Consider the following 12,290-nt stretch of genomic DNA (forward strand, 5'->3'; position numbering starts at 1 on the left):
TCATTCATCAAAACTCAGCTACTTAGAAGTAGTATGGAATACTGGGCTTCTTTCCATAAGAAATGATTACTGTAAAAATTGTTGATGGTATTTAATGATAGAAATGCTTAAGAAGGAACCAGAATGTCATTAATTAAATACTAGGTTTTTAATCATTATTTAGCAAAGGGGATAGTTGTTATAATCAGGTTTAAATTAATTAATTTTGAGTATTTCATACAGTAATTTCTAATTTAATTCCATTCTTCTATCTTTTCTTAATGTGGCTCATGTTTTAATGAAATCTCAAACATCTCTTTAACAAACTCTTTATGAACTCAGAATCTAGATTTTGCCACCTGACGATGACAAGCAGAACATCCATGAGGGACTTATTTGTTTTGAAAAATACTAACAACATCAAAGAGATTATTGACAATACCAGACAGATTAAAAATCTCTGTGCCCTCGTGAGACCCCAACTGGAATAGTATGTCCAGGTCAGGAGTCCTCAGCACAAGAAAGACGTGGACCCCTTAGATCAGGTCCACAGGAAGCCAAAAGATGATCAGAGGGCTGGAGCACCTCTCCTATGAAGACAGGCTGACAGATCTGGGAGATGTTCAGCCTGGAGAAGCAAAGGTTCCCTTGCAACTTTCCTGTACCTAAACAGGGCTTTTAAAGAAAAGGGAGAGTGACTTTTTACTTGGGCAGGTAGTGATAGGACAAGGGGTGATCACTTCTGAATTTAGAGATTTAGGTTAAATCTTAGGAAGAAATTCTTGACTGTGAGGGTGGTGAGGCACTGACACAGGTTGCCCAGAGAAGCTGTGGATGCCACATCCCTGGATGTGTTCAGGGCCAGGTTGAACAGGGCTCTGAGCTATGTGGTCTAGTGGGAGATGTCCTTGCCCTTGGCAGGGGTTTGGAACTACAAGATCTTTAAGGTCCCTTCCAGCACAAGCCATTCTGTGATTCCATGAGTAAATAAAGCATATAAAAAAATCAGAATGACACAGAGCAGCTGTCAGATATCAGCCTATCTCTAGAGGAAAGGCAGTTTAGTTACCTCCAGCAACTAGATGTGGATGGTGAGGCTTTACACCACTTCACCTAATCTATTTGTCTTCATACATATGGGAACAGAAAAATGCTCTTCTTTTTATCATCTAGAACCAAATTAGACCCACTATCAGCCTGTTATCTTAATCATAGAATCACTTTGACTGTAATGACTTAATTAACCTCTGAGCACATACCTGCAATAATCTCATATATTTTCATTTTGCTTTTAGCAGTTATAGCATAGTTTCTACATAGTTTATCTCTGGCATAAGGTTACAGAGGCACTCCACAGAAGGAACTGAATATTCAGAAAGAAATTAATTGGTTTTTTCTCCAGGGAGATTTCTTGGGATTATGAAAGAATGTCTCCCTTGAACAAAGATGTAAACAAAATGCATCCTTTTTTTTCTGCTTCACCAGCTCTGTTGCTCTTCTTTGGATATGCTCCAGCAAATTTATTAGGAAAAATTTCTTCATCTAAATTATTATCAGGCATTGGAACAGGCTGCCCAGGGAAATGGCTGAGTCACCATCCCTGCGGGTATTTAAAGAAGACGTAAACGTGGTACTTAGGGACAAGGTTTAGCAGTGGACTTGGCAGCATTCAGTTAGCAACTGGATTCAATGATCCAGGGCCTTATCCAAAGTAAATGATTCTGTGAATCTAAGGCAGATGCACTGAGGAAGCAGGGCTATGTCTGTGTTGACGCTGAGATGGAAGAGCACATGGAAGTGCCTGAGAACAGACCTTCCCAAGTATAAGGGTCTCTAAATCCCATCTGCTCTTGCAGCTGGTGGTGTGAGGGAATATTGGATCATCACACATCAAACACCAAAGGACATGGCCACACGGGGAGATGGATCTCAGTACTCTGCTTTTCTAGGCAAAGTCACGATAAAATATTTGAGATTCCTCCCAGACTGTTCCTCAGGGTTTGCGTCCAAACTCAGGTTGTGTATGCTCCATGAGGAAGGCTGGGTTCTTCCCCAAGCACTAGCCTATGGACATAATCAATGTTTGATAAATAAGCCCTGAGAAACAAAACCCTGGTTTGTGCTTTGTCTTGTGGCAGGAGTTGAATTGTGGCTGTCTCACTCGCTGAGTGGTCTGGCTCTTCCAGAGAGGAAACTTCACCCTTCACAGGGAAATTTCCAGCAGCCCGGGCACATGTCACAGATGCTGCTGGACTGACCAACTCAGCCAGCTCAGCATGCAGTAGCTGTATGGCCAATATTAGGCAGTCAACTGGCACAAATCTACTTACCCAGAAACTGTTTTTGTTCAAGCTACCTTTAAGGAATTAATGTAAAAGCTCCCTATTTACCACATGAAAACAAATATCATCTGGGGCACCAATTCATTTCGGCACTGATGTGCAGGGGAAAGTTCTGAAATCTGATTTACAGAGGTTCTGAGAACTCTACTGTACCAGAGTTTAATTTTTAGTATTGAAGGCAAAGTACTGCACTTTCCTTACTTTCCTTTTATTTTTCTAGAATGTTAATCAATATATTTAAAACAAAACACAGAGACTAGCATACTCTTGGTGTGAAAGCATACTGAAGAGGCCTCAATGTTGTGTTACAGCCCCAGTCCTGCAAAACAAGAAATGTGTTGTAATAAAATAATTTCTAGAACTTCATGCAGTTGCTCTGAGCACTTTATGAATTTATTTTTTCAGCTGAACATGGGATATTTTAATGTTTTGTAAAACTATATCAATTCTTTGAAGATAAAAGGGCTCTTGATGCCTAAAACCCTGATGAAAACCAGATTACAAGTAACAGATTTTATCTACAAAGAAAGACTTTAGTCACTTTGGTTTGTGCTTTAGCTCTGTCTTTTTGTTCCTGTTGACCTAGACCTTGTCTTTTAGTAAAGTTCAACATTAATAGCCAGGATTGATGAGATTTAAATAGAGCAAAGATCTAAAATTTCATACCATCTAGGTAGCAGAACCACAGACAGATTCTCTGCTTGTGCTAAGACGTTTGGCTACAACAAATCTATGACGCTTTCTAAAGACTAAGATTTTGACCCAGGGGAGTGGGTTTGTGTGTCTCATACAAATTACTGCCTTTAGTGTCCTAATTGATACCATCTGTAGTTTTACACACTCTCCTTTTTTTCTTCCTTTTTCCTTTGTAGTCAGAGCTACCTTCAAACTGCAAGTGACGTGCCTGGGGGTCACAACCTGGATCCCTCTGCAAACTACAATTCCCCAAAGTTTCGCTCAAGGAATCAGAGCTATATGAGAGCAGTGAGCACGCTCAGTCAGGCCAGCTGTGTTAGTCAGGTGGGAAATTCTTGTTATAATTTTTCTTATAGGTTAACTGAAGATGTGAGACTTGAACCTAGTGGATGGTTTTAGGTTTTTTCATATTTTAAATTAATATCAAACTGAGGATGTGAATTGTGGAAGTAATTCAGTTCTAAGGAATGTAATTTAAAATTTCAAGAAAAATACTGGATGCTGGAGGCAAAGAGACACTATCAAACAATATATTTCCTATTTATTTTTCATCAAAAATATAAATACCGGTGTTTTCATCTTCAGTACATATTAAATATTTAAATGTTAAGAAGATTCAGACTGAGCATGAGGAGTACACTCCTACAATATTCATCATCTGAAAATACCTGCTCTGATTTCAGTAAATGTGGATTGCCAGATTAATATATAGATTGAAAAAAAAATATGCTCCAAAGGAGCAGTGTTTCATCCTAAATCAAATCCCTCATTCTTCTTGGGTGAAAGAATAAGTCACATCAACTATTCTATGTATGGGGTCTCCTGAAAAGGTACAGTTTTCCTCCCTACTGGTTTTATGTCTGTTAGTTAGTACTAATTCCTGGTAAAGTGAGGTCTGAATCACACCTGAAGTGCAATAAACCGTAAGAATTACATACATGTTCTATGTAGCAGAGGACTTTCCATAAAATTCCCAATGTTTCTAATGTTTATTGGTCCTAACTTTCCTTCCCTGTGTTGTTTCATGACAGATGGGCCCTGCCCACTTCTCAGACATGGTACTTAATATTTCTTTGACCGTTTAGTGAACCACCTAAGGGTATACATACACAATGGTTATGTTAAAAGAGAAATCTTTTTAAAGCAATTTCATATTCATTCATATTCAATTTGTATTGCATGGCTATTCAGGCCTGGATTCAACTCATCTAAATTGAGGCTTTTAACTGAGGCAACAGCTAAAGCTTCCTCTGTAGTTAATGGAGCAAAAGAGTGTCTTCCAGGACAGTGAACATCCCGAGTGGGCTGAGAGCCCTCTGGAAATGCTTGTCAGTCTCCATTGATGGTGGAGAGCTGGGAGAGGCTGGTCACCTGACTAATGCCCTTCAGTCAAATTCCTTAATTTATCTGAGGTAATTCTAAATTCAATCTTATGTAGCACACATTAGAATTAGAAACAGTCACTCATTTTCCAAACCTTTCAAAATTTTTTCCCAGCTCCCTTGATGTTCCCATCATTCTGACGCCTTGGTTTTTGTTACGCTGCTTATTGGTTATTTTGTCTTTTTATTATACTCTGCTTTTGAGAAAATTTCATGAGTATTAAATCCTACATTCAAAGCAAATTCTGTCAGCTGCCAAATAACAATTTTCTCACAGAACTAGTCTAACATGTTCTGCCTCTTTGACCATGTCTGGGCACAGAGATAGCCACTGGGCTGTCCATGATGATTAATTCGTTTCAGTAGTGGTTAAAATTCTTTATTGCAGTGTGCATTACCTGGAAAGTGTCCACAGTAGATTTCATTTGCAGGTACTTTGTTCAGTTGGCCAGATTAACTAAACCTACTGGATACAGTTCCTTGCTTTTTCAGTGTTCACTAACCCATGCAACTTTGTGTTAGCCGCATACTTCCTACCTCCCAGTCTAGCTGTTCCCAGACCATTAATAAATCCATTAAATAGATATTACCCCAAGCAGATGTATTAAAATATCAAGTTCTGAACATTTGCTGTTTCCTGTTCTTTTTCCATGACACCATCCTCCATCTACATAATAGCAGTTTGTATAATTTGTGGGGGTTTTTATGCCTTTTTGTTGTGAGATCCTTCCTTTTTTCACATCTGAGAAAGGTTAGACTCAAGAAGAATGCTGAATTCCATGGTATATATTTTAGATTTAAGTTTGAAAACTTTTAATTTTCTATTATCAATTACCTTAGTTTGAAATAAGTGGCTAAGACTTACAGAGTTTATGGACTAAATTACCATATATTTCCTGATCAACAATATTGCAAAATAGTTCAGAGTAAGATTTTTTTTATCTCTTTGAGATTGCATTAGTCTACTTAACTTTATTAGAAGCAAATTTTATGAAGAGTAATTTAATTCATTTCAGAAGATTTTCAGTAGTCAAAATGTCTTACATAAAATTATCTGTTATTCATAATCATCATAACTTCTCTATAAAATTTCCATTTACTTAACCAAAACCCTAAAACATTTGATGGGACTCTCTTTCCATAATAAATGAAACACTAGGAGCACTTAGGAGCTGTATAGGAAAATTAATATTAACTAGATGTGCCATTTAGTGATGCCAGAAACTTAACTTGCAAAATTATTCATACTGATTCTGATTTCTAGTACTCACTTTTTAGAAAAAAAATATTTTTGGAAAGTTATGCAATTATCTGTCCAGTGTTAACTTTTATCTGATTTTGGATAAACATAATATTGAATTATTCAGGTACATTTACTGTTAGTTAGGGCTGCCTTCAGTGAATCTTTGAAAAATGCTGTAGGTAGAATTAAGGTACTAATCTTCAAAACATCGACATATGGTTACCTACCTAGAGGTTCCCCAAGCCTGGACACTCTGCCTAAGCCATGCTTATCATGAAAATTGCTTCTAAAAAAGGCAGAGTGTTGCATCATGCCTAACCTGCAAGGCAGGGCTAGGAGGTAGATGCTGGGTCCTGCCTAAGTGCTGCAGGGAGCTGGAGGCTGCTGCTGAAACCCCAGAGGACAACAAGGTAGAGGGTCCAAGCTGGGCTGCTCTGCCAGGCAGGGTTCTGCAGCACGGCTGCTGGTAGAAGTGTCAGATTTTATATACTGCTGCCGAAAAACAGGTTCTTCCATGGAAGTGAATGGCTAACCCAGCTAACCAGTGAGTGAGTTTGGCTTGGGTCCCTTCTCAACTATGCCAAAAAATATTAAATGGAACATTATTGTATGGCATGTGTGATGCATTTAATATAGATGTGTATACAGCTGATCTAAGTTAAACAATGTGAAAACAATGTGAATGTGATCAGAAGGGATTACTACATTTTAACTATTTGCTAAAACAGTTCTTCATCAATGTACAGGTGTCCATTTGAGATGTTGAGGCCGTGATGATCACAAAAAAGCAAGTCAAAAATCAAATGCATTGTTGTTGTTTATTCAGATGAGTGAAGCAGAGGTTAATGGACAGTTTGAATCGGTGTGTGAATCAGTGTTTAGTGAAGTTGAAGCTCAGGCAATGGATGCCCTTGACCTCCCTGGATGTTTCCGAACAAGAAGCCACAGTTACTTGCGTGCCATTCAGGCAGGCTATTCCCAAGATGATGAATGTATACCTGCGCTGACATCTTCCAACATCACCTCAACCATCAGGTCAACCACAGGTAAGCGAGTCTCCACTGACCCTTTCACTGCTCTGCATGTAAAAACATATCAGATTGCTTTCTAAAGGGAGGTTTGACTCTAGAAACATTTTCCCTATGTAGAGATAATGTTTGCTACCAGTATTCTTTTGTTTTTAATACTGTACTATTGTGGCTACATCTTGGAATAAGCTCTTTCTGGGAAAAATCCTGCATGCATAATGTGTGGACCTGGATTTTTGACCTCCATATCACATACATACCATTACCTAGGTGCAAGTATAAAAATGCAAATACAAATGGTATAATTTCAATATTGTTAGATATATGTGGCTTGTATACCAAGTAATTGAACTTCTAAGTGAGATTGTGATAATTTTAATTTAGATTGTTAAAGTACCATCCCCCCCCCAAAAAAAAAAAAAAAAAGAGGAGATTAAAAATATTTGGTCTAAATACTTGAAGGCAGTTAATGTAAAAGGTAATGAATTTATTTTAGGGAAGGTCTAACCAATTGTACCAGTGCACTGAATTGTAAATGCTTTGGCAAGTTTCACACATCTGCTCTTACCCATTATCCATTAGCATTCATTGTTATAACACTCACTGTTAAGATCTTTTAACATTTTTCTGGCAACTTTCTTTTTTCTTATTAGTTGCTTAACAAAGACAATAGCTTTATCCATTTTAGAATTTTAGTATGTATTGGTAGAGAAAAGATTGCACAGAGAGCCATTAAATAACAAAATGAAATCTATAGGAAGTATGTATTCTTTGTACATTGATCCAAATTCACTTCTACGTTTCCAAATATGTTAGTGCCAGTTCCTAATTATGATATTGTCCTTGCCACCTACTATTAAGCTGTAATGCAGGCTACCCATCTACAAAAGGTAAAAATGAGTTCAAAATGTATCATATAAAAATACTTTTAAAATTATTTCCTTGCTACATCTGTTGTATAACACAACAGTGGGAGCTTAGAAAGGAAGCTGTGGTTGAATAACATACATTTGCATTCCAGAAGTAGCATAAAATGTTATTTTATCTTAAGCATAGTATTTTAATTGTTATATAAAACTTTGTGTAAAACTAGCAATTGTTGCTTACAGTGCCCCCTCTAGGGATGTTTCTGTTCTCTGATTAATAGACATGCTATCATGATATAAAATGAGATCTTTTTGCTACCCCAGAGACTAATTTTCATCTTTATCATATATTACTGTGTGATCATTATGAAGACACCTTCCATGGCAAAAGACACAAACAGATGCTTATTTTGCAGTCTGCTCCAACTATTGAATTGGAATATTTTCAAAATTACCTTGGTTGCCAAGTGGACTGATTTTTACCTGAACTCTCCTGAGTTTATATGCTACCTAAACCCAAAATTCTCACTGAAAATAACTTATTTTTTTTTGCTCAGTGTGAAAAACCTGAATAAGAGAATATATTTAGGAAAAGACAAGATTAGGTAGTAAGTATGTTTGTCTCACAGTGTTTTCATGCTTATGAAAAATGTTTTGCATTTATTAGTAGTCTACTGGTTAAGTACTGTGGTTTTGAAAATTTTAACCTTTCTTTCACTCTTAACTTCTCCCTCATCTCAGAAATTATTTTCAGGTAGATTTTCTTGCCCACAATGTAATTCTTCTTTGTTATGGTGAGGTGATATTGACAATCTGGAGAAAAAAGATCACTTGAGATGTTTTCCTGTTCCAAAATAATTTCCAGTATGGACTGTATACAGTTCTGAGTGTGATTCTGTAATTAAAATGTTATTTCTGTGCCACTGAGCAAATTTGTCCTCAGCTTCTCTATGAGGTAAATATGCAAATCAGAAATAATTATCTGATATACAAGAGGTGTAAGGATTATGTGATTCACTTTTAAGGGAAATTTCAGTTGCCAAATAAGTTCTTGTTTTTAAAATCCTAGGTGTAATGCTTCCATTTTTCTCTCTTCAGCCCTTGTCACTTTGAAGGGAGATGTTGCTTTTCCTATCCTTATTATAATTTTTACAAAAATCTTACTTCTTCTTCCCTTTCTGAAAATTGTAAAAGAAGCAGTTGCCTGAAATGTGAAAATGGTGTTGGCAGATATTTGACATTTAAATAAATGTCAGAGAGGTCAGACTTTCACATCAGCTTTTATTTCCAATTCAGTCTTTTATTTCTTAGGAAAATTACATTAACTTCTTTTTTGCTTCTGATGTAACAAATTCTTCTTGGCAAAGAAACTAAAGGAATTTTTTGGAAAATTAACAGTCATTTAAATTTAATTATTCCATTCAATTTCAGATATATAGGTCATGACTGCCCCTTATCATTGTTGTAAAGCAATTGATTCATAACACCCTAGCTTAGCTAAAAATTAATTCTTGTAACTAAAAATGTAAACCTAAAATAATACAAAATTCTCTATGGGTTCAATTACAAAAGTATAGAATATATATTAAAAATATATATATTTACTAAAATATCCCTAGATGCCTTTACAGCATTCAGGACGTTGCAACTATTATGAATATTATGTGGGAAATTATTACTGGACTATGCTAAAAGGATTTTCTAATAGATGGAAAAAGAGCTACCAGTATTGGGCTCTTCTTAACTGCATACAGCTGACAGAAAATGTTCAATGAAACATTGGTACTAAAGAGCACATGACTTCTGTGTGAATCCATGTAGTTTAATTATTTGCGGAACCAGTTTCTCCACCTCTGAGGGAGATTGTGACAAGGCCTAGGGCACTCCCTGTTGCCCCAGGTGTAAATGAATGAACAAGTGACAGTGCAAAGGAGGCAGCCAGCATTGCTGGCCTATGGTAAGCTAGACCTGGCCTCTGTGTGACCCCTGCTGGGACTCTTCTTTCACTGAGGTTAGGGCATTTCCAGCCATCACGTTCCGTTTTGTGAGGAGATAATGAAGCCAGCAAATGATGCTTGATGTTAAAAGCCCTGAATGGCAGCGTATGCTTTCTGTCTCTGAACCATATCCAGTCACAGCTGTCAGATGCACAGCTGAGAAAATGCAGCTCCAGCTGCTGCTGCCTCCCACCTCGTTCCTCCAGCACAGACAACATGTAATTTCCTGAATGGGAAGTCACTGAGTGCAGTAGTCATCCTAAGTGCTACTGACTTACAGCTCTGCTGCTCCTGCAAGCAATGTTTCACTTTTCAGGAAGAGTTCATAAAAACTGGGTCACTTTCCCAGGTAGCACCAGCCTGGCTGCCAGTTGTCTAAGCATTCCCTCCCCTTGCCAGCTCAGCACACAGCCAGGGAGTGCGGCACAGTGCTGCGGGAGGCACGGGCTGCTGGAGGTGCTGGGGTGCATCACCCCGCAGCCAGCCCTGCCTGTAGGGTCCTGCTGGGAAATGAGGGCAGTAGGTCGGGAGCAGTAATTAACTCCTTATCCACCTGCAACACCTGGCTTCTCTTACTGAAAAGTTGTTCAGGTACTGTGGTACAGCACTGGATGTACTATGAAAACATAACCAACAAGGACATCTGGAAGATATTAATCACTCCCGCGTTTCCCCTTTGTCTGAGAAGGTCAGTTTATTTTTGCTACAAGTTCTTTATGTAGAGAGAGTCCTTTATATTAATCACTTCTTATGCTATAGACTATTTCAGGATGTTTCCTCACGGTTTTTTTTTTTTTAAGTTTGGTTTTACTGTGAATGCATAAACACTGAAGTGCAATGATAGCAGTTAGGATGGTCTCTTGTGAAGCAGAAAAACATGCTAAAATCCCTTCCCTGAGAGAGAGAGAGTAACTTGGTATTTGCACTTCTGGCCAACTTAAACGCCAACTTATCAACTCTTCAGATGTGGAAACACACATATTTTGTCCTGATGACATTATATACATTGTAGAAAACGCTTTCATCTTTATTGTGACAAACATTTCCTCCGGATTCCTCTGGACCACTGTTCAGGATGTTTACCCATCAGGTGGAATAGCTTCTAAGTGTATATTGCTTTTATATTCAAATTGAAGCAGATAGCCAGAAATACTAAATATGTGACTCAAGCAGATGTATGAAATCCTTCTCCAGCAAGCAGGAGCTAAGCAGACTCTGTTAAGTTCTTTGGTTTTCAGTCTGATGAGTAAAAGAGAGTATAATTTTCAGTTTCTAAAAACTACTCCACATGTTCCTCTAACCCAGTTTTTCTGGCTACAACAGTATTTTTGACTGGATTAATGATAAATGAGTGGATTAATGATTAAAAAAATCCACCTAGCTATGGACTTCAGCACAATGGGGACTTAGGGTACATAAAGGCATTCTGGATTTCTGTCCTTTGTTAAATGTCAGTCCAAAGTAATTTCTCCCACTTCAGGGATTTCCTGCTACTCTTGAGAGAAATTTAGCATAAAGCATTGTTGGATTTGAGGAACAGAACTACTAGCCTTAAGTTGCTAGTATACTGCATAATTTTTTTTAATTCTTCTAGAAAATGTAGCATAATGCAATCTGTCAGATTTTTCCAATCTTAATGATTTTTTTCAGTTGTGCACACACCGCCTTTTTTCTGATTCATAGTAGGCTCAACTAAGCTCATGCTTGCTAAGGACTTCACTGAAGAAGACAAAAAGTCTTTGGACCATTTCACTTTTTGAAAACTGTCTTTGGGCCATTGTACTTTTCTCATTCAGCTGGACTCTGCTTGGCAATGAGTAAACTTCAGAGAATTCCACATTTACTGAACTATTCAGGACTAATTCCAAAACCAATTAATTCAAGCTAGGTCACATTGGATGAGGAAGTTTTCAGTTAGAGTTCCTGCGATTACTCAGGATGCCTGAGGAATTGCAGGTTTCCCTTCTCCTGACTTTCAGCTATTTTCAGCTTTCCATTTCCAAATAAAGGGCTATGTAAGGTGAATTTTTAAAGCCCATGCTTGATATTTAGCCACAAAACTCATGCTCAGTGAACTGATTGCATAATCATGTACTTACAAAAATAAATGGATGAGAATATGATATTTCACAGAGAAACTGTACTGTTCCATAGCATGGCTACCCCTTCAAACCGTAAAGGGATTGATTCACTGGTTGCTATCTGAACACTAATAACATTAGTTATTGTTTTGAGGTTTTAATGGTTTGTTAGGTTTTTTTGCCACTTATGAAGATACCAAAGGTGGGAAAAAGCCATGGTGCTACTACATATGACACCCCTCCCCATGAGAAAAACATAAGAGTGTTGGGACTGTGAGCTTAGGGAAGCGAAAGCTCAGAAGGAATTCTATAAATGTGTATAAATATAAGAATTGAGGGAAAAATTCTTTTCAGTTCTTAAAAGAAAATTTTTGAGCAACAGATGTGTGATTTTCTTTTATTTCCTCAAGTATGAGATATTTCATCCAGGTGGTTGTTTGGATCTTCTTAATCTGATGCACTCTGGCTAGGAAAACCCAGCCAAATGGGGAAAGACTTATGCATGAAGTAACATCTCCACAATTTCTGTTCTTTCTATAGAAATAAATGGTCAGCCTGAGAGGATTTTACTGGTATCCATTGCTAAGTAATAGCTAGCAGTGGAATCCACAACAGATATGTTTTAAAACACAAACCATTGAGTTCAAATAAGATATAGAAGGCTGTGTTCTCTATC

General features: G+C 37.5%; 1 protein-coding gene across 50 annotated transcripts in view; it reads left to right on the forward strand.

Annotated features, from left to right (window-relative positions):
* The window catches only part of DLGAP2 (DLG associated protein 2), a 447,444-nt gene that overhangs the window by 392,260 nt on the left and 42,894 nt on the right, over positions 1-12,290 (forward strand). For all 50 annotated transcript variants that reach the window (XM_030267281.4, XM_041714762.2, XM_072926394.1 and 47 more), the window contains 2 exons: positions 3,194-3,341; positions 6,469-6,688. In XM_030267281.4, coding sequence (XP_030123141.4) covers positions 3,194-3,341; positions 6,469-6,688 — 368 coding nt within the window. The remainder of the gene's footprint in view (positions 1-3,193; positions 3,342-6,468; positions 6,689-12,290) is intronic.

The sequence above is a fragment of the Taeniopygia guttata genome, chromosome 3 (assembly GCF_048771995.1).
Source record: "Taeniopygia guttata chromosome 3, bTaeGut7.mat, whole genome shotgun sequence".
NCBI lineage: Eukaryota > Metazoa > Chordata > Aves > Passeriformes > Estrildidae > Taeniopygia > Taeniopygia guttata.